The sequence below is a fragment of the Peromyscus maniculatus genome, chromosome 23 (assembly GCF_049852395.1).
Source record: "Peromyscus maniculatus bairdii isolate BWxNUB_F1_BW_parent chromosome 23, HU_Pman_BW_mat_3.1, whole genome shotgun sequence".
Taxonomy (NCBI): Eukaryota; Metazoa; Chordata; class Mammalia; order Rodentia; family Cricetidae; genus Peromyscus; species Peromyscus maniculatus.
The window spans coordinates 22,280,074-22,302,497 of record NC_134874.1 but is presented as its reverse complement, the minus strand read 5'-3'; the positions used below and the strand labels follow the sequence as shown (position 1 = coordinate 22,302,497).

At 44.3% G+C, this 22,424-nt stretch overlaps 1 protein-coding gene and 1 non-coding gene across 3 annotated transcripts in view; one reads left to right on the top strand and one right to left on the bottom strand.

The window, feature by feature from the left end:
* The window catches only part of Caln1 (calneuron 1), a 467,294-nt gene that overhangs the window by 163,873 nt on the left and 280,997 nt on the right, over positions 1-22,424 (bottom strand). For both annotated transcript variants that reach the window (XM_016002519.3, XM_006971342.4), the window contains one exon: positions 21,588-21,700. In XM_016002519.3, coding sequence (XP_015858005.1) covers positions 21,588-21,700 — 113 coding nt within the window. The remainder of the gene's footprint in view (positions 1-21,587; positions 21,701-22,424) is intronic.
* Positions 18,807-18,887, top strand: Trnav-uac (transfer RNA valine (anticodon UAC)). Its single transcript has one exon. It is a non-coding gene; the product is annotated as a tRNA-Val (tRNA).

The following is a 22,424-nucleotide window of genomic DNA, read 5'->3' as shown; positions in this document are numbered from 1 at the left end:
CTGCAGAGGACTGAAGTTTGATTCCCAGCACCCAATTGATGGCTCATAATTAGCTGTAACTCCAGCTCCAGGAGATCCAATGGTCTCTTCTGACCTCCACAGGCACCTGCGCTCATATACAAATTCTCACACACAAATATGCATGCATACACTTAATTAAAAATAAAATAACTCTTTTTTTTAAAAAAAAAGAAAGAAAGAAAAAGAAATGTCTGGTGGGGACAAGAGAGATGAGTCAGTGGTCAAGCACATTCCCTGAACTTCCAGAAGACCGGAGTTCACTTCCTAGCACCCATGGTAGGTGGCTCATTAATGTTTGTGACTCCAGTTCCAGGAGATCAGATGCCAGTTCCTGGCACTCTCAGGCACCTGCACTCACAAGCACATATGTGTATGCAAACACACACACACACACACACACACACACACACACACACACACACACACACACACCTACACATAGTTAAAACATTAAGAGGCTTTTGTTATTATTGTTTAAGAAATGTCTAGGACATTAGTGAGACACATGCCTGGTATGCTTGTAAGGACATTTCCTGTGGGAGGTCAGCTCCCACCTTTTGAAGGGTTCTTATGAGAGAGGGATAAGAAAATATTAGATAGAAAGAGAGACCTAGTTGACAAGAAGAAAGAAACACAGGATAGCTTTGGGAGGGCCTGGATCAATACCCAGCAGCCTCAACGGTTTATTTAAAAGGCTTTTTATAACATGCCAAGAAAGAGGCAAAAGACCTCCGCCTTGCAAGATCAAAGCACACCATACAGCCAAGTGTAGATCCTTCCAAACACCTGGTAAACACACCTGTGACCAAGCCATGTCCTGATGCAGCCCTGCTGGGTAAAGCGAGCTCAGATTCTCTGATCCTGAGTAATTTGGGCCTCCACAGTTTCCAAAGAGGATTAGCTGAGGAGGGAAGACCCACTGTGAGTGTGGGAGGCACTGTTACTTGTGCCAAGGACATGGAATGGAACAAAAAGCAGATGAGCCCCAGAAGCCCCCTCTTTCTGCTTTCTGGTCCATCTAGATGTGAGCAAGCAGCCCTGCACTGCCACTGCCACAGCGAGAAGCCACTCTGCTTTTTCTTTTTCGATCCTCTTAACTCCCAGGCAAAAGAAACCTCTTCCCTGTAAGTCACCAACCATTTAGTTGCAGCGATGAGTGTGTAACAGAAAAGGCCAGAAATTCCCGTGTGTGTGTAGGATCACATACATATATACAACATTGAGGGTTGAACCCAGGCTCGCAATGCATGTTAGGCAAGCATTCCATTTCCTAGCTCTATTTTCAATTATGATTGCACAAAAGTTGTGAACTGTATACGGGCCAGGGAGATGGCTCTGTCACCTCAGTGAAGTACTTTGTCACTCGGGCATGAGGACTTGAGTTCAGCCCTTCAGCTGCTACATAAGTATTCCAGGCATGGTGATACACATCTGTATTGATAACACTGGGGAGGCAGAAACAAGAGGATTCCTGGGGCTCACTAGCCAGCTACTCCTGCCTAATCGGTGAGCTCCAGGTTCGGTGAAAGATCCTGTCTCAAAAACACAAGGCAGAGAGAGACTGAGGAAGACATCACAATCAAGATACCAAGTCATAAGCACATAAGCACAATGGTTCCACACATCCCCCCCCCCCCCGCATAAAGCAATCCATGTCACTCTAGCCTCCTTGAATGCCAACCACTGTTCACCTGCTATTGCTAACTCTAAATAAAATAAAATAAAATAAAATAAAATTCATGAATGTATGCCTGGGGGGGGGGGCAGAAGTCAAGGCCAGGCATCTTCCTCAGTCTCTCTCCACTGCTATCTCCCCCATTTCTCCCTGTCATCCCCCACTCTTCTCCCTCCCAGCTTCACATCCTTTCTATTTTTCTTACTAACAACCCAAGTCTAGTTAGCACTTCCCACATGCACATAAGTGGTGGTCATCCACTGGGACATGAGCAACCTCCCAATGGTCTTCTCCCTAAGGAGTGATTTTCCCTTCTTTGACTACAACCATCACCTGCCTTCTCTGCCTCCTTATACAATGTAACCAGTAGCTGCTTCCTGATACAATGTAACCAGTAGTCTGCCGCTCCCGCTGCCATGCTTCTCCCACCATGATGGACTGTGTTCCCTTGAACAGAGAGCCCAAATCAACCCTTTCTCCTTCAAGTCACTTTTGTCAGTGTTTTATCAGCAACAGGAAGAGAAACGAATGCAGATAGCATTAAAGGAGATAGGGTAAAGTAGATAAGGCTCCGTCTTGCCACTGCAGATGAATCTACAGCGTTTCAGTTTTAAAAAGCAGACCACGGAATGGGAACAGATAAAGTAGTAAACTTAAGCCAAATTTCCTTTTAGGGAGTTGAAAATTATGTTTGTTTGTTTTCTTTGACTTTATATAAGAAAAATGTAACTTTAGACACCTATTAGACAAAGGTAAAAACAAGCAGCTGTAAAGGGATTATAGTGAGAAGGGCTGCTATTCTAATTAAGTTAGAGGATAAAATACATAAAGCAATCGATAAAGCCAAAGAGGAAAAACAAAGAAACCAGCTTAAAACAAAGCTATGTCCATGAGACATTGAACCTTGAATAAGCGGTAGATATGAGAGAACTATCAGGGGATTACCCCTCCATCAGATTATCCCACACTGGCTCATAAAAATGGATTTGGCACTATGATTCTTACAAAGAGGAGACCCCGAAATACAGAATTATTAAAGGAAGTGGATGGATAAGGGTTTATCTACCCAAAACAACTAAAAAGAAAAATGAGATTTAGGTAGGATTGCTGTCAAAAAAGAAATATTCATGAAAAAATTATGTGGGATTAAAAAGGCTAATTACCAGTTTGATAATAATAAATAGATAATAATTTTTTCATATATTTTCATATTTTATTTAGTGACTCCCTGTCAGTCCTAAAGCCTGCATTTGTCCTCTTCATATCACAGTTGTTTCTGTCCCGGAGAATCCATCAGGATTTCTTCCCAGCTTCACACACACACACACACACACACACACACACACACACACGCACGCACGCACGCACGCACGCGCGCGCGCGCGCGCGCGCCACTAATCCCTTAGTTAATACAAATTAAACAAATTAATGCTTTAATGAGAATCTTAGGGAACACTCACAAGAAAAAGACACAAAGACAGAGAAAAAGAAGATGAATGTTCAAGATACCAGAACAGCAAACACAAAGCAAAAAGAATAAAGAATTATCCATTAAATAGAAAAGTGTACTTTCCCCCAATCACTAAAATCAACAATCATCTTGATTAGTAAGTATCATAAAAACAAAAATGTGTGCTGTGCCAATATAGTTTGAGAAACTGTTGACTTCCTGAGACCAGCATACCTTTTTAAAGCAGACTGGAGAATAACTTTAAATGCTTATTAAAGGGTCACACATGGTGGTGCATGTCTTTAATCCCATCGGTCTGGAAGCAGAGGCAGGTGGATCTCTGGGAGTTTGAAGCCAGCCTGGCCTACAGAGTAAGCTCCAGGACAGCCAAGGCTACACAGCGAAAACTTGTCTCAAAACAACAATAACAAAAACGCTTACTGAAGAAGTGTTTCAAGCAGGTGTGGCAGCTCACACCTGTAATCCCACTATACAGGAGGCAGAGGCAGGAAGTATGCTGCAAGTTTGAAGTCAGCTAAGCTCCATGGTGAGCTCCAGGCCAGCCTGGGCTATAGAGTGAGATATTGACTCAAATAAAGAAAAGTACACAAGTTCAAGGATAACTGGGGCTACATGTGGGGATCCTGTCTGCAAACAAAAACTGAAACAAAGAAATAATGTTTCCAGTAGAATGAGGCCCTGTGTGAATCAGGCACTCAAACCCAAGTTCATAAAGTCCTCAGTACATGGAAATTATCGTAGATCACAAAAATAGCCTTAAAAAGTAAACAAATTAATTTTATCATGCTAGGATAACTATGGCTCAAGACTAAATGATGACACATTAATTATGAATATGGATGATGAAAAAATCAAAATCAATGGTAAATCAAAGTTTTAAATTGCATTATAAATTCATTGTTAAGAAATGACCTGATGTGATGAGTCTTACCAATCCTAGAAATGTTGACTTCATTTAATATTAGGAAATTAGCTGACTACTGTATCATGACAATTATTTGAAGTGAGAATAAACACATGCTTCTGCTATCACAGACTCAAAGGACATTTGATGGGAGCAATCACATATTCATGACTGTAAAATCCATTGGGCCCTAACTCCAGATGCATGTTGAGCTCAGCGTTTACCAGAGAAGCTTCTCGCTTCAGCTGGTGATTAGTTCGAAAACCTGTAAATGACCGAAGCCCTGAGAATAAATGTTGGTGGAGTTTCAGCTCTAAATGAAGCAGCTCTATTACCCCATCCAGGGCTCGGGGAAGGTCGGAGAAGGCAGGAAAGAGAGAATGTAAAAGCCAGAGGAGGGATAGATACGCAGTAAAAGGATGCCTTCTGGCCATGGCACAACCACGACACCCCTGAGCTCTCCACATCTGTGGTTATGCACACGACACCTGCTCAAGCAAGATCCGGCCTGTCAACATTTCATCACGGATGGGGGAGGGAGGGGCCACAAGGCTCCACCCCTCCCCAAGGGACTATTGGCAATTAGTGGCTGTGGGAAGAGGGGTGTCATTTCCTCAGGGGTGGAGCAAGCTGCCCTTGCTCTAGCAAGCAAGTCCTCACCAACTCTAACCTCAGTGTGCTGACCACAGAAGATGAAAAAAAAATGGGAGAGGGACCTGCTGAGGGTTTGAGGGTTCCAGTGGGAGAGGGAGAGGGATGAAAGAGAATGGCGGCGGCGGGGGGGGGGGGGGGGGTGTTGTTGTGTGTGTGTGAAAGTGACTAAAATTCATTGTGTCATTGTGTACACATATATATACATAAAACTGTCAAATAATAATAGTAAAAAAACGTAAGTTATTTAACTAAAATAAAATATCCCCTTATATTTTTAGTAATGATAAGGTTTTTATCAATACAGCTCAAACTATGGTATGCATCACCACAAAGACCAAAGCACTATAATTTGGAGACAAAGTCAGGGCAGACACTGAAAACCTAGTAAGATAAACTGAAAAACCTCAAGCATCCTGTGTATTCTCCTAAATGCATATATTGAAACTCTACCCACCATGGTGCTTATTCTGGGATGTCAGTTACTGGGATGTCCTTGGGTCATGAAGGTAGAGTCCTCACAAAAGACATCCAAGCCCCTATAAAAATGACTCCACGAGGCTGGAGAGATGGCTCAGCACATAAAGTGTGCTGCCTTGCAAGCCTGAGGAGCTGAGTTCGAACTCCAGAACCCACATTAAAGACTGAGTGTGGTGGCACATGCCTTCAATCTCAGGGCTAGGAAGCCAGATAGGAGGATCCCTGGGCCTCACTGCTCAGCCAGTCTAACCAAATCTGTGAGCTCCAAATCCAGCGGAGAGAGTGAGCTGGTTTCCAAAGCAGGAAGACACCAGATGTCAACCTCTGGCTTCCACGTATGCACATATCCGGCTCACCCTTCTCATCTTGTGAGCCTTCAAGAAGTCAGCTCTCCACAGCCTGTGAGAGGGCCATCAGCAGAGCTTGATCATGCTCTGGGGCCAAGAGGACACAACTTCTATATTTTATAACCTACCCAGCTGGTGGTATTTTTGCCAGAGCAACAGCAGAGGACGTACTCGCTGATGAGACAGTTCAGAAGGTGGCTGGAAAAAAAGCCCTGATTCCCAAACTGCTTTCTATGACACTAGCAAAAAAAGAGTTAGAAATAAGCCCTGAAAAATTAAAATGGTCAAAATCAGAAAAATAAAACACACTTAGCCCTACAAGACAGTGTGTGGTCTGCAGCCTTGTTTCAGCTTGAGAGTATTTATCTGAATGAATCCCAACCAGTTTCCAATTGGCTTCTCCCTCTGTCCCCTGAGCATAAACCATTAACTAGTCTAGTTCCAGGGTAAGACAAGATCTCTCTCTCTCTCTCTCTCTCTCTCTCTCTCTCTCTCTCTCTCTCTCTCTCTCTCATTTTATGCAGGGGAGGATTTGTTCGTTTCTTGTTTTTGTGAGACAGGGTCTTATTATGTAACTGCCTTGGAGCTCACAGCAATCCTTCTGCCTCAGCTTCCCAAGCATTGGGATTACAGGTATGTACCACCTATTTGTATAGTCTCCGTGAACATTCTATGCCTTCTAGAAATCTTATTTGTTTGACATACTGTGTGCAAGGTACTTGGAAGAGTATGCCACACTGTGTGTCAGCACTTGGAGAATGAACCAATTCAGTGAAAGAAAATCATACTTGCTTTTACCTAAAAGACTAGAAAATGACTTTCAGTATAACTTTGGAATGTTCTACAGGATAAAAGAATTATGGATTTCTTTAGTCACTTTTTTGGTTACTTTTTCTTCCTTCTGCCAAAGCCAGTGATCAACTCATTCCAGCCACATGCTTAAAAACAGCCAATATTGATTTCAAATGGATTTTTAAAATTGTCTCCTCCGAGCCCCACCCCAGGCCATGTTTGGAGGAGGTTGGCTTCCAACTCAATTTGTAGCCAGAATAACCTTACATTTCTGATCCTCCTGCCTCTACCTCCCACGTGCTGGGAGTAACTTAAAGCATGTGGCATCACACTCAGTTTATACACATTATTGGGGATCAAACTCAGCACTTCTTGTGTGGTAGATAAGCACTCTCCCAACTGAAACACAGTCCCAGCCTTTAAATTGCTTTGGATTTCTCTTCTGATTAGAACATGAGTTCAGACAGTCTCCTAAAGTGTGAGCTTGTCAGCACATGAGTTGGGTATGTGCGCAGGTCCATCTGTTCATTTGGCAATGCGCTTTCTGTGGCCTCCACAGCTGAAGGCCACATAGCAGCTTGGGGTGGGCAGCTGCCACTGAGCCAACACCACTCAGTACCTAAACCTTCCCTCCCAGCATCTGGTGGCTGTGATTCATTTGGATTTCGTGTTTGCATGCTTGGACATCAGTTTTCTGCTTTGCACACCACACCACGTGGGCTTCGTGTATAAGAAAGCCCTTCGAATCCAGCTCCTCTTTATTTTGCCAGGACAAACAGTTGTTTTATAATGCGGATTATTACTTTGAAATTTTGTTAACTTTATCAGATCCACAACAAAATGGAATCACCAGGCACAGTGAGACGTGCCCATAAGGCCTACACTTGGGAAGCTGAGGCAGGGGGACCCCAAAACGTTCAAAGCCAGTCAGTGGTATATAGCAAAGCCCTAATTTTAAAAATAAATGGGGAGGGGAGTCTTCCAAATAACTCAGTGATTAGTCACTTGTCAAGTTAATTTAAGGACCGCAATATGACTCAGCAGGTAAGGATGCTTGCTGCCCAGCCTGAAGACCTGAGTTCAATCACAAGGACCCACAAAAAGCAAAACAGAGCTGACCCCTAAAAGTTGTCCCCTGACTCACACACACATGCCAGAGTGCATGATTCTCTCCCCATATAAATAAATAAATGTATTGGGGAAAAAAACATCAAAATATTCCAGACTGCCTAATTATAGAAATTTCAGGAAATAAAAACAAGTACAAAGAACAAAAATTATCTTCACTTTTATTGATATAAATAATAACAAGTAGCATTATATTTATTGCATTTCCTGCAGCTTTTCTCTATGAATATAAATGGATTTCACAGATGACTATAAAGAGTTGCATAATAGATGAATATAAATGAATTTATAATAACAGTAGAACATCTATGTAATTACACCATAAATCCAATTCCTAGAGTGACTTTTCCAGTGACTAAAAGGTGATGATGTTATTTTTAATAATTATACAATATTCCACCCTTACAGCTGCATTTGCTGACAGATTTGGGGGTGATAGATTCGTAGACACAGAATTAATTTTTTAAGATTTATGTTTGTCTTTATCATTTGTGTGTGTGTGTGTGTGTGTGTGTGTGTGTGTGTGTGTGTGTGTGTGTGTGTGTGTGTTCAAGCATGCTTGCCCAAGGAGGTCGGAAGTAGGCATCAGATTCTTCCCCGTTGGAGTTACAGGAGTTTGTGCTCTGCCAGCCATGGGTACCGGAATTCAAACTCCAGTCTTTAGGACTGAGCAACAAGCACTCTAAACAATGTGTAATTCCCTGGTGGCATATAGCTTTGCCCATTTAACTCACTTATTTAGGAACTTCTTATATTGTTACAGTTATTTACTTGTGTGTTGGTACACATGCAACCGCATTCTGTTGCTCGAATTGCTCAGTGGTCTTTTATTAAAAACCTGGAGCCACATAAAGCTGAAAGATCAGAGAGACAAAGGAACAAGCCACTGCTACGACTTACCTCTAGGACTCCTCAGCCTGAAAAGGCTTTAGCCGAAAAGGCCTCAGTTCCTATCTCCTCAGGCCTTCTATACCTTTCTCTGCCCAGCCATATCACTTCCTTCTTTGTGCTGCGGTTAAAGGCACGTGTGCCTTCCAAGTACTGGGAGCAAAGGCATGAGATCCTGAGTGCTGGAATTAAAGGCATATGACTCCCAAGTATGGGGATTAAAGGTGTGTACCACGGCCTGGCTCTGTTTCTCTCCTAAACTGAGTCAATCTCATGTAGTCCAGGGTAGCTTTGAACTCACAGAGATCCAGATGGATCTCTGCCTCCCAAGTGCTGGGATTAAAGGCGTGCACCACTGCCTGGCATCTATGTTTAATCTGGTGGCTTGTTCTGTCCTCTGATCTTCAGGCAAATTTTATTAGGGTACACAATACATCACCACAGCATACACGTGGAGGCAAGATGAAAACTCACGGGTCTTGGTTTTTCTCCTTCCATTATGTAGTTCCAGGGGGTTGAACTCAGGTCATCAGGCTTGGTGGCAAGCACCCGCTACTTGCTAAGCCATATTGCCAGCCCTTAATTTACCCTTGAGAGCAACTGGTAGTACTAAACCAAATCTTGGGGCGAACCTAAGCGTGGACCACATGCTTGCATTACACAGAGACAGCCAAACCAATTAGAACTTAATCATAGCCACTGAACTTCATGGGTCGCAAGAGACTCCTCCCCCAACAGTGAATTAACTGCCGAAGCTGACATCAATTAATGTTAAGCTGTAAATAATTGACCAGCTGGCTGACGAAGTTTTAGCCAATTGTTTTCTACATCCCACTTCTAGGTGCTATGTTATACTTCCAGTTTTCTATGTTCTCCCACATGGCCCCCCACCCCCTCACCCCATCCCCACCTCTGGAGTCTCTAAATGCTGATAGATGGCGATTGGGGTTGGAGTTTTCAAAGCCAGGCTTGTTCAATGGTCTGTCCCAGACCTGAATCACAATTTTGTTTGTTCACATAAAGCTCTACTAAATTTAATTGGTCAAAGGAACCTTCCTTTTAACAGTGATTAGGGAGAAAACTATTCTCGAGTTATTTTTCAATTATTGTTCCTTCGATGTTTTGCCCTTTCTCCTGCCTCAGCCTGCCAGCTGCTGGGAATACAGATGTGCGCCAACATGCCCAGCTCACAGACTATTGCCCCACATGTATTGAAAGTGTCTCATGGACTGGGGATGTAGCCCTGTGGGTAGAGCACTCAACTAGCATGCATGAAGTCCTGGGTTCCATCCTCAGCATCTCATACACCACACGGGCTGAAATGCTGCACACCTGCAATCCTAGCATCCAGGAAGTGGAGACAGAAGGATCAGGAGTTCAAAGCCGTCTTTGACTACACAGCCAGTCAAGGTTATCTTGCAATACATGAGACTTTGTCTCCAAAATTGAAAAAAAAAAAAATTAAAAGAAGGCCTAGAGGGTTGGCTCAGTGGTAGAATGCTTGCCTATTATGTACAAGGCCCTGAGTTCAAATGCCAGTATCACAATAAACAATCTCTCCGTGGTCCTTTGAGCCTACTCTCATATCCCTATTTTCCTAGTCACCATGTCCATATTGCCTTAACAGTGCTCTTTACATATGATTTATTTATTTATATCAGTTGCCATGTTCTAGTCTATTTATTTTCTGTTACTTTTAAAGTACGTAATTCTTTTACGTTCATCATTTTAATGCTTGGAAAACCATTTCTATTAAAAGGAAAGTTCTGCCAACCAATTAAACTTCAGAGTTTGAACAAAGAAAAACAAAACATGATTTATATATTAAGCAGGTCAAAGATCAGAGCGGATGCTCCTGCCTTAGCCTGCCAGGTGCTGGGCTTATAAACATGTACCAACTGTTCACAAACTATTCCATATGTGTGCTGGAAGTATCTCATGGGCTGGAGATGTAACTCAGTGAGTTATGTATTTAGTTTTTAATTAATTTTTTGGTCACTGTCTGGTCAGAATCATTTTACTGTTGCCAGGTTTTTGGGTTTTTTTGTTTTGTTTTGTTTTTGCTTTTGTTTTTTTGAGGTGTTTTGTTTTTGGGGTGTGTGTGTGTGTGTGTGTGTGTGTGATCCCCACATGTAGTTGACCCCATCTGGTGTCATAATCCACAGTTTGAGAAGAGGTAGTCTATAAAACACAACACATTTTAAAACTTGTTTTTTTTAAATACTTTAAAAATTGTTTTGAATTAACCCCAGCCAAGTGGAGGTGGTTGCCAATTGGACAGCGTTTATAGAGAAAAAAAAAATGGAAGTGAGACAGAAAACAACTTAACTGGCTACAGTTTATTCAATTAACTAGTCAGTTGGCTATAGTTTAATTAGCTATGTGGTTGTACCACTTCCTGCAACCAACCACATCAGATACTGGTGCAGTCTGCTGGGCCTAGTTCTATGCCAGTGCTGAGTTCAAATGGCTTCCTGTGTGTTCTTATTTAACCCTTCCTGCCAAGAAACTAACAAAAGGGCTGGGGGAATGGCTCTGCGGTAAGGTGTTGGTAACGTAAGGATGACGACCTGAGTTCTAACCCCAGAGCCCACCTAAAAAAAATTAAGTTTAATTTTAAAAAGCTAAGTATGGTGGTGCATGCTTATAATCTCCACACTGGGAAGGTAGACACAGGAGAATCTCTGGCGGTTGCTGGCCAACTAGCTCATCTCGCCAGTGAGCTCCAAGTTCAGTGCAAGTCTGTCTCAAAAAAAAAACCCTCAAAAAAAAACAAGGTGATTGGTACCCAAGGAATGACAGCCAAGGTGGGTCTTCTGGCCTCTAAACACATGCACATGCAAATAAATATGCATACATAGGTGTACCTGTATACAAGAACACACAAACATACAAAAAAGTTAATAATTTCTCTATACTTTAAAGCCAGAATGGGAGGCTGAAAAGATGGCTCAGCTGTTCAGAGTACATACTACCCTTACAGGAGACCAGAGTTCAAGTCCCAGCATCTACCCTAGGCTCCTCACAGCCTACTGTAATTCTAACCCAGGAGATCCAATGCTTCTAGCTTCCAAGTGTTCCTATAATCACATACACAGACACCCATACAAACACATGTAATTTTAAAAATCTTTAGAAAACGTAACCATTTGAAACTACTGTGTTGTATAGACTCCCGCTTCTCAAACGGTGGGTTATGACACCAGATGGGGTCAACTGCATGTGGGGATCACAAAAACCCGGCGACAGGAAAAGGATGCTGACCAGACAACAGCCAGAAGATTAACAAAGAATCAAACACACGAGGAGCTCGATGTATTTCTGGATGCATCCGTCCGGGGTGTGACTTCCCGGAAGCCTTGGTTCTGAATGCGCCACACATGCACTGGACCCTGGGCATGCCTTCACACCACACTCACCAGCCTCCCGAGGAGCCCGGGCTCGGATTGGAGAGCACTACCTGTCATGAATGGCAGTGTTTGCACCGTACATGCTAGGGCTTCTGCTCTTCCAGAAACACAATGGCTTCATCACCGCAAACAAAGGCCGGTTAGATTTTCATATGTCACTCCTCAGCAGGTAAGTATCTAATTAGTGTACTTGGGGGTTGTAGGGTGTTAGAACACTGAATTTTAAAAATTGATCTTCGAATTGATGACTTGAATTTCCTGAAAAAATAATTGTTGCACTGAATTTTGGCTCAGGACTAAGACAGTCCCCAGCATACTCTTCTCCTTCTGAACTACACATTTATGCAAAGCAGTGTTCCTACCACATATCAAAAAAGTTTGGCACAGTGTCTTACAGTGTCAAACGCTCACCTAAGACAATTCCTTGTGTACAAACAGGCACATTTATCTCATTAATATGCAAATCTGTCTTTCCTTTAATAAATGGTAAAATGATTATGTATACAAAAGTTGTTTTAAAATACATTTTTTCAAGATTTATTTATTTATTTATTTATTTTTTTTTTTTTTGGTTTTTTTTTTCGAGACAGGGTTTCTCTGTGTAGCTTTGCGCCTTTCCTGGAGCTCACTTGGTAGCCCAGGCTGGCCTCGAACTCACAGAGATCCGCCTGCCTCTGCCTCCCGAGTGCTGGGATTAAAGGCGTGCGCCACCAACGCCCGGCTCAAGATTTATTTTTAATCTATGTTTGGCATTTGTACCTGTGCATCAGTGCCTACAGGGGCCTGGAAAGGGTCGGTCCCCCGAGCTGGAGAGTCAGGCAGTTGTGAGCTGTTCTGGGCATCCAATTCCTCTGCAGGAGCAGTCAGTACAAGTTCCTACCACCAAGCTAGCTCTCAAGCCCCTGTGATATATTTCTTCAGGATGTATTATAAATAAATGCTTGATTTGTACATTATTCCATCCACTTATATACACAGGGCATATAAAAATAGGTGACCTGTCTCTGAGTCCCTGGGACCCACATGGTGGAAGGAGAGAATGTCAGAGGGTTGCCCCCTCTCTCTCTCTCTCACACACACACACACACACACACACACACACACACACACACACACACACTCACACACACCACATACACTGTGTCATACATACACCTACATAAAAAATATTAATCAATTAGTTGAAGAAAAAAACCTCTTGGGTGAGAAGGGCTCATGGGTGGAAACCCCTTAAGAAGCCCCGAAAGTTACACTTAAAATGTGATAAATAAGGAATAACTCAAATTACCACGCTAGAAGGAAACTAAGATTTCGACACAACAGTAAATAAGGCTGGCTATTCCATCGCAAATGCCAGGCTCCTTAAACATCTTCAAAATCAGAGCCTCTCCGTTTTGATCAAGCTCCATCACCCGCAGGCTGCAGATACCAGGCTCCCTGGTTTTTCAGTGTTGATGTCCTGGGGTGTAGGATCAGGAAATTTGCCTTCTAACAAGTGCCAAGTGATGATGCTACTACTGCTGATGCTCTCAGAACAACATGGTGGGAAACCGTGTCAGCTCAGACACCTCCCGCTTCCATATTTCACACGTAGGAAAATTACTTTGGGCATTCAGGAGCTCGCTGTCAGTCTAACAGGTGTGGTGATGGACACTGACGCTGAGAGATACTCAGGCACCATCAGAGGAAGAAGGGGAGAGCTGCCGTGTGGATCCAGGACTCCGAGAGAGTGGCAAGTTGACACAATATTAGAGGAGAAACATCCAGCTGGTGCCAGATGTGATGAGTGGAAGATGTGTGGGGAAGAGCTAAGTTAATTTTAAAAAGAAAAAAAAAATTGAGGCCACAATGGCAGCTCACTCCTGTCAACTCAGCCTCTCAAAAAGCTGAGAAGAAGTATGCCAAGTTTGAATCCCGTCTGGAGTGCAGAGAGAGTTCAAGGTCAGTTGTAGCAACTTAGTGAGACGCAACTCAAACCAAAAAAGAACAAACAGAGTTGGGGGTGTAGCTCAGTGTTGGGGTGCTCACCCAGCATGTGTGGGATCCTGGGTTCGATCCCTAGCAACTGCCTCCCCACCACCACCACCACCACACATACAGAGATAGACAGAGACAGACAGAGAGAGAGAGAGAGAGAGAGAGAGAGAGAGAGAGAGAGAGAGAGAGAGAGCAGGAGGGAAGGAGGACAGAGGAAGAGAAGAGACAAAGGAAGGGAAGGATGGAGGTGGGGAGGGAGGAAGGAGGAAGAGAGAGAAGAGGAAAGAGAAGGAGAGAAGGAATATCTCAAAAATGACATGTTCTGATATTTTCTAAGCCTTAGCCCATGTACCAAAACCTCACAGAAATGAACACACTTGTCATTCCACACAACTATTTTCCCTGTAGTCTTCCTCACAGCCAGCCTCACTCAGGTAACCTCTAGTCTTACACAGAGAAAAAAAAAAGCTATTAATAGACACACGGCTAGCTGGAGTCTGTGTCTTCTATAACTTTCCTCTCAATTATGAAAGTAACATATGCCCACTGTTGAAATTTTAGAAAACACCTCCACCCTCCCACCACACAGAATGTCGCTGTCAACATCTCAGCCCATCTCCATTCAGCTCTTAAAGGCATAGCAGATTTTCCATGATAATGCACACCTGCAGCTCTGTAGAGTTTTATTACGCATCATGAACATGGAGCATCGAGACCCCTCATCTGCCTATGAGTCAAAAGCTCCAAGCCAAGTTACCACCTATGTCTACCATGGCTACAAATACAGTGTCTAACATCCCAGGCAGCGTCAAGGCCAGGACTTGGCAATGAATTTTTTTTGGTAGGACTTTAAAAAAAAAAGATTTAATTTTGTGCATATGGGGGGCGGTGTATGTGCACATGTGAGTGCAGTGCCCATGGAGTCCAGAAGAGGGTGCTGAATCCCCTGCAACTGGAGTTACAGGCAGTGTGAGCTGCCCCGCTTGGGGACTAGAAACCAAACTATAGGTTCTTTTTAAGAGCGGTATACTCTCTTAACCATGGAGCCATATCCCCCGGCTCCGCCCAGTGTGTTTGGATTGCCACAGAGACCATGAGTCCAGAACTTAAGCAGAAATGGGAAGGTAGGGGAGGAGTAGAGGAGAAATAAGACACAGTCATAATGAGGGATGGAGGGATAGAAGCCAAATCTGTAAAGATCCCTGGGGAGCAGCTGTAGGTGCTGTACGATTCTCCCACAGATAGGGAGGAGTGGGTAGCTGAGAGAGGCCCTGGGCCGTCCTGTGGTTAGGTATTCAGGCACAGGACATGCTGGTTTGGTAAGCAGTCTTGTTTGAGCCTACTATCTGGGTATGGTGAGCTGTGCATGTAATGGGGGTGGGGGTCGGAGGTCATTCTTAACTGTCGTTCCTCAGATTCTTTCTACCTTTCTTTCTTCAGTCTCTCCCCCTGACCAAGAGCTCACCAAGTAGGTTAGACTGGCTGGCCAGTAGGACCCCAGGGATCTACCCATCTCTGCCTCCCAGGCTGGGGTTACTAATCGCCATGCCAATTTGTATTTGAAACATGGGTTCTGAGGATCGAACCTCATGCTGATACAGCAAATACCTTACTGACAGAGTCATCTTCCCAGCCTCCAACTTGTGCTCTTATGCTAGGATATTGACTTTGCCTTGGATATGGCGCAAGTCTGTGTGACAAGCTAGACATGATCACAATCTAAGAATTGAATATGAACCCCCCAGTGCACCCTACTGAGCATATGTTGAATGCTCAGTACCCCGTTGATGATGCTATTTTGGGAGGATCTGGAAAATTAGGTCCCTTGAGAATTATATCCTAGAGGATACATTAACCCTGGCCACTTCCTGCCTCATGTGAGGATTCCAGGTGTGTACCAGCATGCCTGGGTTTTTATGTGGCGCTGGGGATGGAACAAAGGACTGTGTGCATGTTAGGCTAGCTCACTACCAGGAAAGCCACATTTCCGGAGCCCCCTTTCAACAGTTTCAGTCACACAAATAGCTCTCTCCTAATTCAATGTAGAAGCCCTGGCTCCTTTTCCTCAGAAAAAAAATATATACTAAGAGGGGTGGCTGTGTGACTGTGACCACTAGAGTCAAGAGTGCTGTTTAATCTGCTGAGATCCTTGTTATTATCCTTCTGATTGTTTGTAGTCCACACACTTGTAAAAAATCCCAGCACAGTTCCAGAGGTCAAGAAGAAGATAATGTAGAAGGCTTCTTGTAACAAATGAGCTCATGTAGACACTCAACAATAAATGGCTCTCTCCTCCCCAATCTAAATCTCTATGAGACATTCCAGAATACAGCTGGGGTCCTGGTGTGTGGTATAAAGGAAGTGGTGTCATAAGGGAGTGCTGAGGACTACCCTTCTCAGTGGTCACAAAGCAAATAGCATTGTTTGGTAGCAATCTCCATCCTGGAGGGACATCTCTTAACAGGCAGGAAGCAAAGGAAGCTTACAAGGCTCAGAAAGTTCCTGAGATTTACAGGATTCACAAGGCCTCCCTCCCTAGGGTTATATAAACAGTAATAGTTGCTGGAGAGAGGAGCCTCTTTACTTAGCCTTCAAGTTCTGAATGGAGCACCAGGCATGTAACTTTTTTGAGTTGTTATCCATGCTAGGGTGGGTTTTCCAGTAACACAGGGACCTTTGAGTTGTCCATGCTCCTGTAAATAACTTCTCACCCACATGACTGTAAATAACACCAGTAAGCTCATTAGTTTGCTCAGTTGACTTTTATCTATCATTGGTTTCCTTTCTGGGGTTAAGTAGTCATTTGCTCATGTCTCTCCAGGAATGTTGAGCAGGAAGGTCATCCTACAGTCCTGGTCCAAATCTTTTCAGCCCCTCCCTCTCTTCCTTTCCATCACTCCAATGCATCAAGCCCCAAGGCCAACTTCAAACAGAATTTCACATTTCCTCCCCCTTATATCCCTGCAATAGCATCAAATACACCGAAATTTGATACATGGAAGGAACAGACAACAGTAAAGTTTCCGAAGTTCTCAGCTGAGTATTGGTGGTAGGTGCCTATAAGTCTCACGCTGGAGGCTGAGGCAGGCTGAGGCAGGAGGATCAGGGTTGGAGGCCAGCTCAGGATACATTGTCTCAAAAAGAAAACAAAAGTTCTGGCAGAGGGGAGAGCTCAGTTGATAATGGAGGACCAGAATTCCACCCCCAGAACCCTTACACGGATCCAGGTGTGATAGTAGATGCTTGTAAAAATTCCAGCACTGGAGAAGCAGAGATGGGGAAATCTCTGGGACTCACTGGCCCAGCTAGCCTATGGTGATTTACAAGCCTGTGAGAGACCCTGTCTCAAGAGGCAGTAGCACACACATACGCCAAAGGCTTTCAAGTTATAACTTACTATCTAAGAGGGTGCTGGACTGGATGCCATGGAATCTGAGCCTCACACCCAGGCACAGAATATCCTGTTTGGACCAGACCATCTAGACCATGACCTGCAGGCTATATCCTTTAAGAAGGAAGCTGTGGGTACAGCTAGTTACATTCCACCATCACCAATCCAATTCCATGCACAAATGCAGTAAGTCACAATTTTAGGACTAATACCAAGTGATAAATAGTTGTGTGTGTGTGTGTGTGTGTGTGTGTGTGTGTGTGTGTGTGTGTGTGTGTTTTCAAAATCACATTTGATTTTATTTTACCCTTGGCAATGTAGGCTAGAACTCCAGGAAGGTAAGAGCATCAGAAAACAGATTTAATTAGGAAGATGAGCTCAGTGCTTAGCAAGATTTCTGGTCTGTGATGTAGAGAAGAAGAGCCTCCCCACCTTTGGGTTTTCTCTAAGGTAGGAGGAATGTGAAGCTTGAGAAAAAGCAAGGCTTGTGGAAGCAGTATCAGATCAGGAGTGGAGGCCTGGGCTGGAGAGATTGCTTAGTCAGTAAGTGCTTCCTTAGCAAGCAGCCCCCCCCCCCCCCCCCCCCCGAGTTCAATTCCCAGCAGTCACTTTGCATGGGAAAAGCTGGCCAGGCGTGTGCTTGTGATCCAGGTGTGGGGGAGGCAGGGACAGGTGGATCCTTGAGGCCTTTTAGCCAATTGGCCTAGCCTAGTTGATAAAGCCCAATGAGAGACTCTGTCATTAACCAAAGGAGCCAGATCCTGGGGAACAATACTTGAAGCTGGGCTTCCAGCCTCCACACACAGGTGTGCATACGAGAACACACAAACACACACACACACACAGTCTTAAAGTCCCCATGCCTTCTGCATTGCACTCTCTTTGATCCTTGGCTTTAAGCGAAGCCAATGGCAGGTCAGGATGCTCAAGTGACAGTATGGAGAGGCACTTATGGTGGAGACCTGAGAACAGGTTGCTAGCCGGGGCAACGAGGTAGCCGAAAGCACATCCCTGAGCCTCAGCCAAGCCTTCTCATGACCACAGCAGGCATGTCGACAGCAGCCCCCTGAGAGAGCCAGAGCCAGAGCACCCAGCTGGGCCACTCTCAAATTCATGATCTACTGAAACTGTGTGACTTGCCAAATACTCACTGTCATTTTCAGCTCCCCTATTAGGATGCCATGTGAGGAGTCACAGCTGAATCCAAGTACCTTTGCTTCTGTGAGAACTGGATGCTGGCTCTGATTGAAAGCCTTGCCAGTCTCTTAGCATGGTGTCCTTCCTAGGGTACTATGCCCTCCTGCTGCTAGCATCCGCTCCTGGAATACCAGAGGCAGAAACCTGCCTCTGCGTTCCTCTTTCTTACACTACCAACCACTGCCACAGACTAAATAGATACATTCATGCACACAGCCTTCTCTTAACACCCCCCTCTCCCCGCAGCCACCCAAGCATGGAGGGCTGTGAGCATCTCCCCATACAGGGATGGCTGTTGTGGATATTTCACACACAGTTTTCTCATGCTGCTTCTCAGTGATCAGGCAGCAGAACATGGCTGCTAGGAACTGAGGGATGTTCCTCTGCTTGTTTGCTAGTTGCAGGAGTAACTGTGGGAGAGGGGAGACAGAGTCCCAAGCCTTGGCATGCCAGAACTCATTTAAATATTACAAAGGGGGACGGGACGCTGGCTCAGTTGGTAAAGTGCCTGCCTTACAAGCAGGAGGACCTGGGTTTGATCCCCAGACTCCACCACACACACAAAACAAAACAAACAAACAAACAAACAAAAAATAGTGGATAGTGTCCTGAATTTATAATCTGAGCGACTGGGGGAGGCTGAAATGGGAAGGTCCCAAGAGCTTGCTGACCAGTGAGGCTAGCTGAATCAGTGAATTTCAGGCCAGTGAGAGACCCTGCTTCAAAAAACAAAGGTGGACCCCGCTTCTACAAAGGTAGAAGGACACATATGTTCACTCACACTCGCACACATGCAGTCACACAAAATACATAAAAATAAATTATCTCAGCTGCAACTTCCCCCATTGGCTCACTTTGCTGCACCCAATCTTATCACCCTAGAGGAGGGAGACCTACAGTATAATAAAACCCAAAGAGAATCTGTGGTCATAACAGAATGACAGAACTATGCTAAAGAGAGTCAGTACCATGCTAGAAAAAAGCTGCCTGGTCCTGGAGATGCCGTACTGTGAAGAATCTGGAGAACTGGGGCCTCCGTGTAAGATACTGATCTGATACCCACAATTTATTCCTTCCTCTGAGATGGGGTCAGGAAGAAAGCATAGAGCTCAGGATGCCCTGTGGCATCTTTCTAGGCTAGGATGGACCATGAGAGTTGAAGTTGGGATAGAAAGAAATAATGAAACTGATGGAAACATGAACAGGGTGGGAACAACATATCCTTTCCAAGTCAGTCTGGATGGGCTGAAAGATGGCATTATGGTGCAAATCTGAAATGTCTCCCACAGAGTCATGGTTTGAATTCTTTGAGAAGATACATCACAAGAGTAAGGTCCTTGGGGGATGTGATACCCAGCCCCTTCCTGCTTTGCTCTCTGCTTCCTGTCCACTGTAAAGTGAGTGAACATCTCTCCTGCACCATGTGCTCCCACTGCCATGATGTCTTGTCCAGATACACAAAGCCAAGTGACCATCCGAATCCTCTGAGACAGTGAGCCAAAATGAGTCTTTCTTCCTCCAAATTGTTCCTGTCATCTATTTCGGAACAGCCAAATGAAAGGTATTTATACACCCATTGGCTATATGCTAGATGAATACCAGGATAAATAAGAAGAGAGATGAGAAAAAGGATTGCTAATCCATCTTAGGAAAACATATTTACGTGGGGGGGCGGGGGGAACGACTCTTAAGAAATCAAAGAAATACTGTGTTTTGATGGTACTTGTATTTTTTCTTAATTTACTTTTTCCTGGTTTTTATTTTTCTCTTTTTGTTTGCTATTATTTAGGTTTGGTTTTTGGTTTTGTAAAACAGGGTCTCACCCTGCAAACTTTGTAGCCCAGGCTGGCTTCAGATTCATAGCAATCCTCCTGCTTAAGTCTCCTCTTGGTATGCACCACCCTGCCCAGCTTCAATAGTGTTTTAGAAACCTAGAGAGAAATGCAATTCAATTGAACTTGACAACTTATCGGGCTCGTGTTTTAAAAGCAAAGATTAATAACCCATTCCCCCCAATCCCATAACCATGAAATGATAGTCGCATTTTAAAATAGAGAAGCGATGTAGAAGTGATTTAGTGGCACTCTAATAATTAGAATATAGGCATCAGTAATCTCCAACAAGAATTTGCAAGACAGAAATGGCTGTAAATTGACAGCATTGGAAACAGGTCCTTAAATAAGACTCTCGAGTCATCTGAAACGCACCTGCAGTGATGGGATCTAACACAAGCAACTAGGCACCCTGTCAGTGGGGAATCTCCTGGGATTGTTAGGTTTTGGCTAGCAGCTACTCAGGCTAAGCTCACCTGTATGCAAGTGTGCATGCACACACTTGCATGTACACACACACACACACACACACACACACACGAGCTCACACATTCTCTCTCTCTCTCTCTCTCTCTCTCTCTCTCTCTCTCTCTCTTCTCTAGTTCCTTCACTCTCTTGCTCTAGCTCTCTCCCCCACTGCTCTCTTCTCTCTCCTCACAGCTGCTGTAGAAGAAATGAAAGCCACCCTGCTGTGACTGCCTGTGACTAGGCAGTCCTCACATTCCAGAGGGAGTTCACTACACCCCCTACCCAATCAGACACAACAGTGACCACATCCCATATGAGGGACACACAGTACCTAGGGAGATCAACTCCTGCCACTGAGGACAGACACAAATCGAAGTGCCAGCATGTACTACAAGAGCCCTCAGCAACTGCATGGCATAGGACCACCACCTCTCTCCCTAAAGCCCCTAGGAGTAGACCATCACTCTGTCTTATGGAACTGAATTCTCCTCAGAACTTGTCTCATGCCTGTTTGCCTACGGCATTAATAACTCTCCCAATAATCTCTTACCTAAAATGATATCCTGCCCCAGTGTCTCTTGTGAACACCTAAACTGAGAACTTTCAGGGGTTTAGCTCCAAGTAAGAATTTTTATAGATAATATCAATGTCTCCTTTTCAAGGTCCCCAGGACAAGGCCCTTCATAAGTTGGTTATGGAAGAATTTCACTCCCACAAACACAAACTCTCTGCTCCAAGGAAAAGATGTGAGGAGACAGCTCACTTCTCCAAATTCTCACTGAGCATAATGTGGACTTTAACTGAGACATCCGATTCAAAGAACACCTATCTCTCACTCCAGTCCAAGAGAGTTCACTTCAGTCTGAATAGACACTCAAGACTTCATAGTCAAAGTTAGTTCACCCTAGAAAACACGTTACTGCCAGCCTCAATCTTATATGAACATCTCACTTACCTGCCAGAAGATGCTGTCTATCGTATTTCCAAGGAAACCATCACGACCTTCTGATGACACCAGCTTGGGCCCAAGAATTGTCATGAATTCATCAAAATCCACCTGCCCATCTCCTGCAACAAGAAAAGAAGTCTGAGTGAAGAAGTACCATAAATGTGATCAGCGGCCATGCAGTAAACAACTCCATGTTTTTCTCCTTGGCATGACCTAAATAAAGAATTCTCAGTTACATCACCAGCTCTTTTTTAAAAAAATTTTTATTTATTTTTTCATTTCATTTATTTATCTATCTATTTATCTATCTATCTATTTATTTATTTATTGGTCTTTCGAGACAGGGTTTCTCTGTGTAGCTTTGTGCCTTTCCTGGAACTCACTCTGTAGCCCAGGTTAGCCTTGAACTCACAGAGATCCGCCTGGCTCTGCCTCTCAAGTGCTGGGATTAAAGGCGTGCGCCACCACTGCCCGGCTTACCAGCTCTTCTTAACACTGTTTAGTGGTTTTTTTTTCCTAGTACTGGTTATTGAACCCAGGTGCCCAAGCACCCTAGGCAGGTGCTCTACCACTGAGCCACACCCCAGCCCCTCACTGGGAGATTCTAGGCAGGTGCTCTACCACTGAGCCACACCCCAGCCCCTCACTGGGGGATTCTAGGCAGGTGTTCTACCACTGAGCCACACCCCAGCCCCTCACTGGGAGATTCTAGGCAGGTGCTCTACCACTGAGCCACACCCCAGCCCCTCACTGGGGGATTCTAGGCAGGTGCTCTACCACTGAGCCATAACCCCAACTCCGCACAGAAGGATTTTAAGTAGGTACTTGTCCTCGATAGGTTCT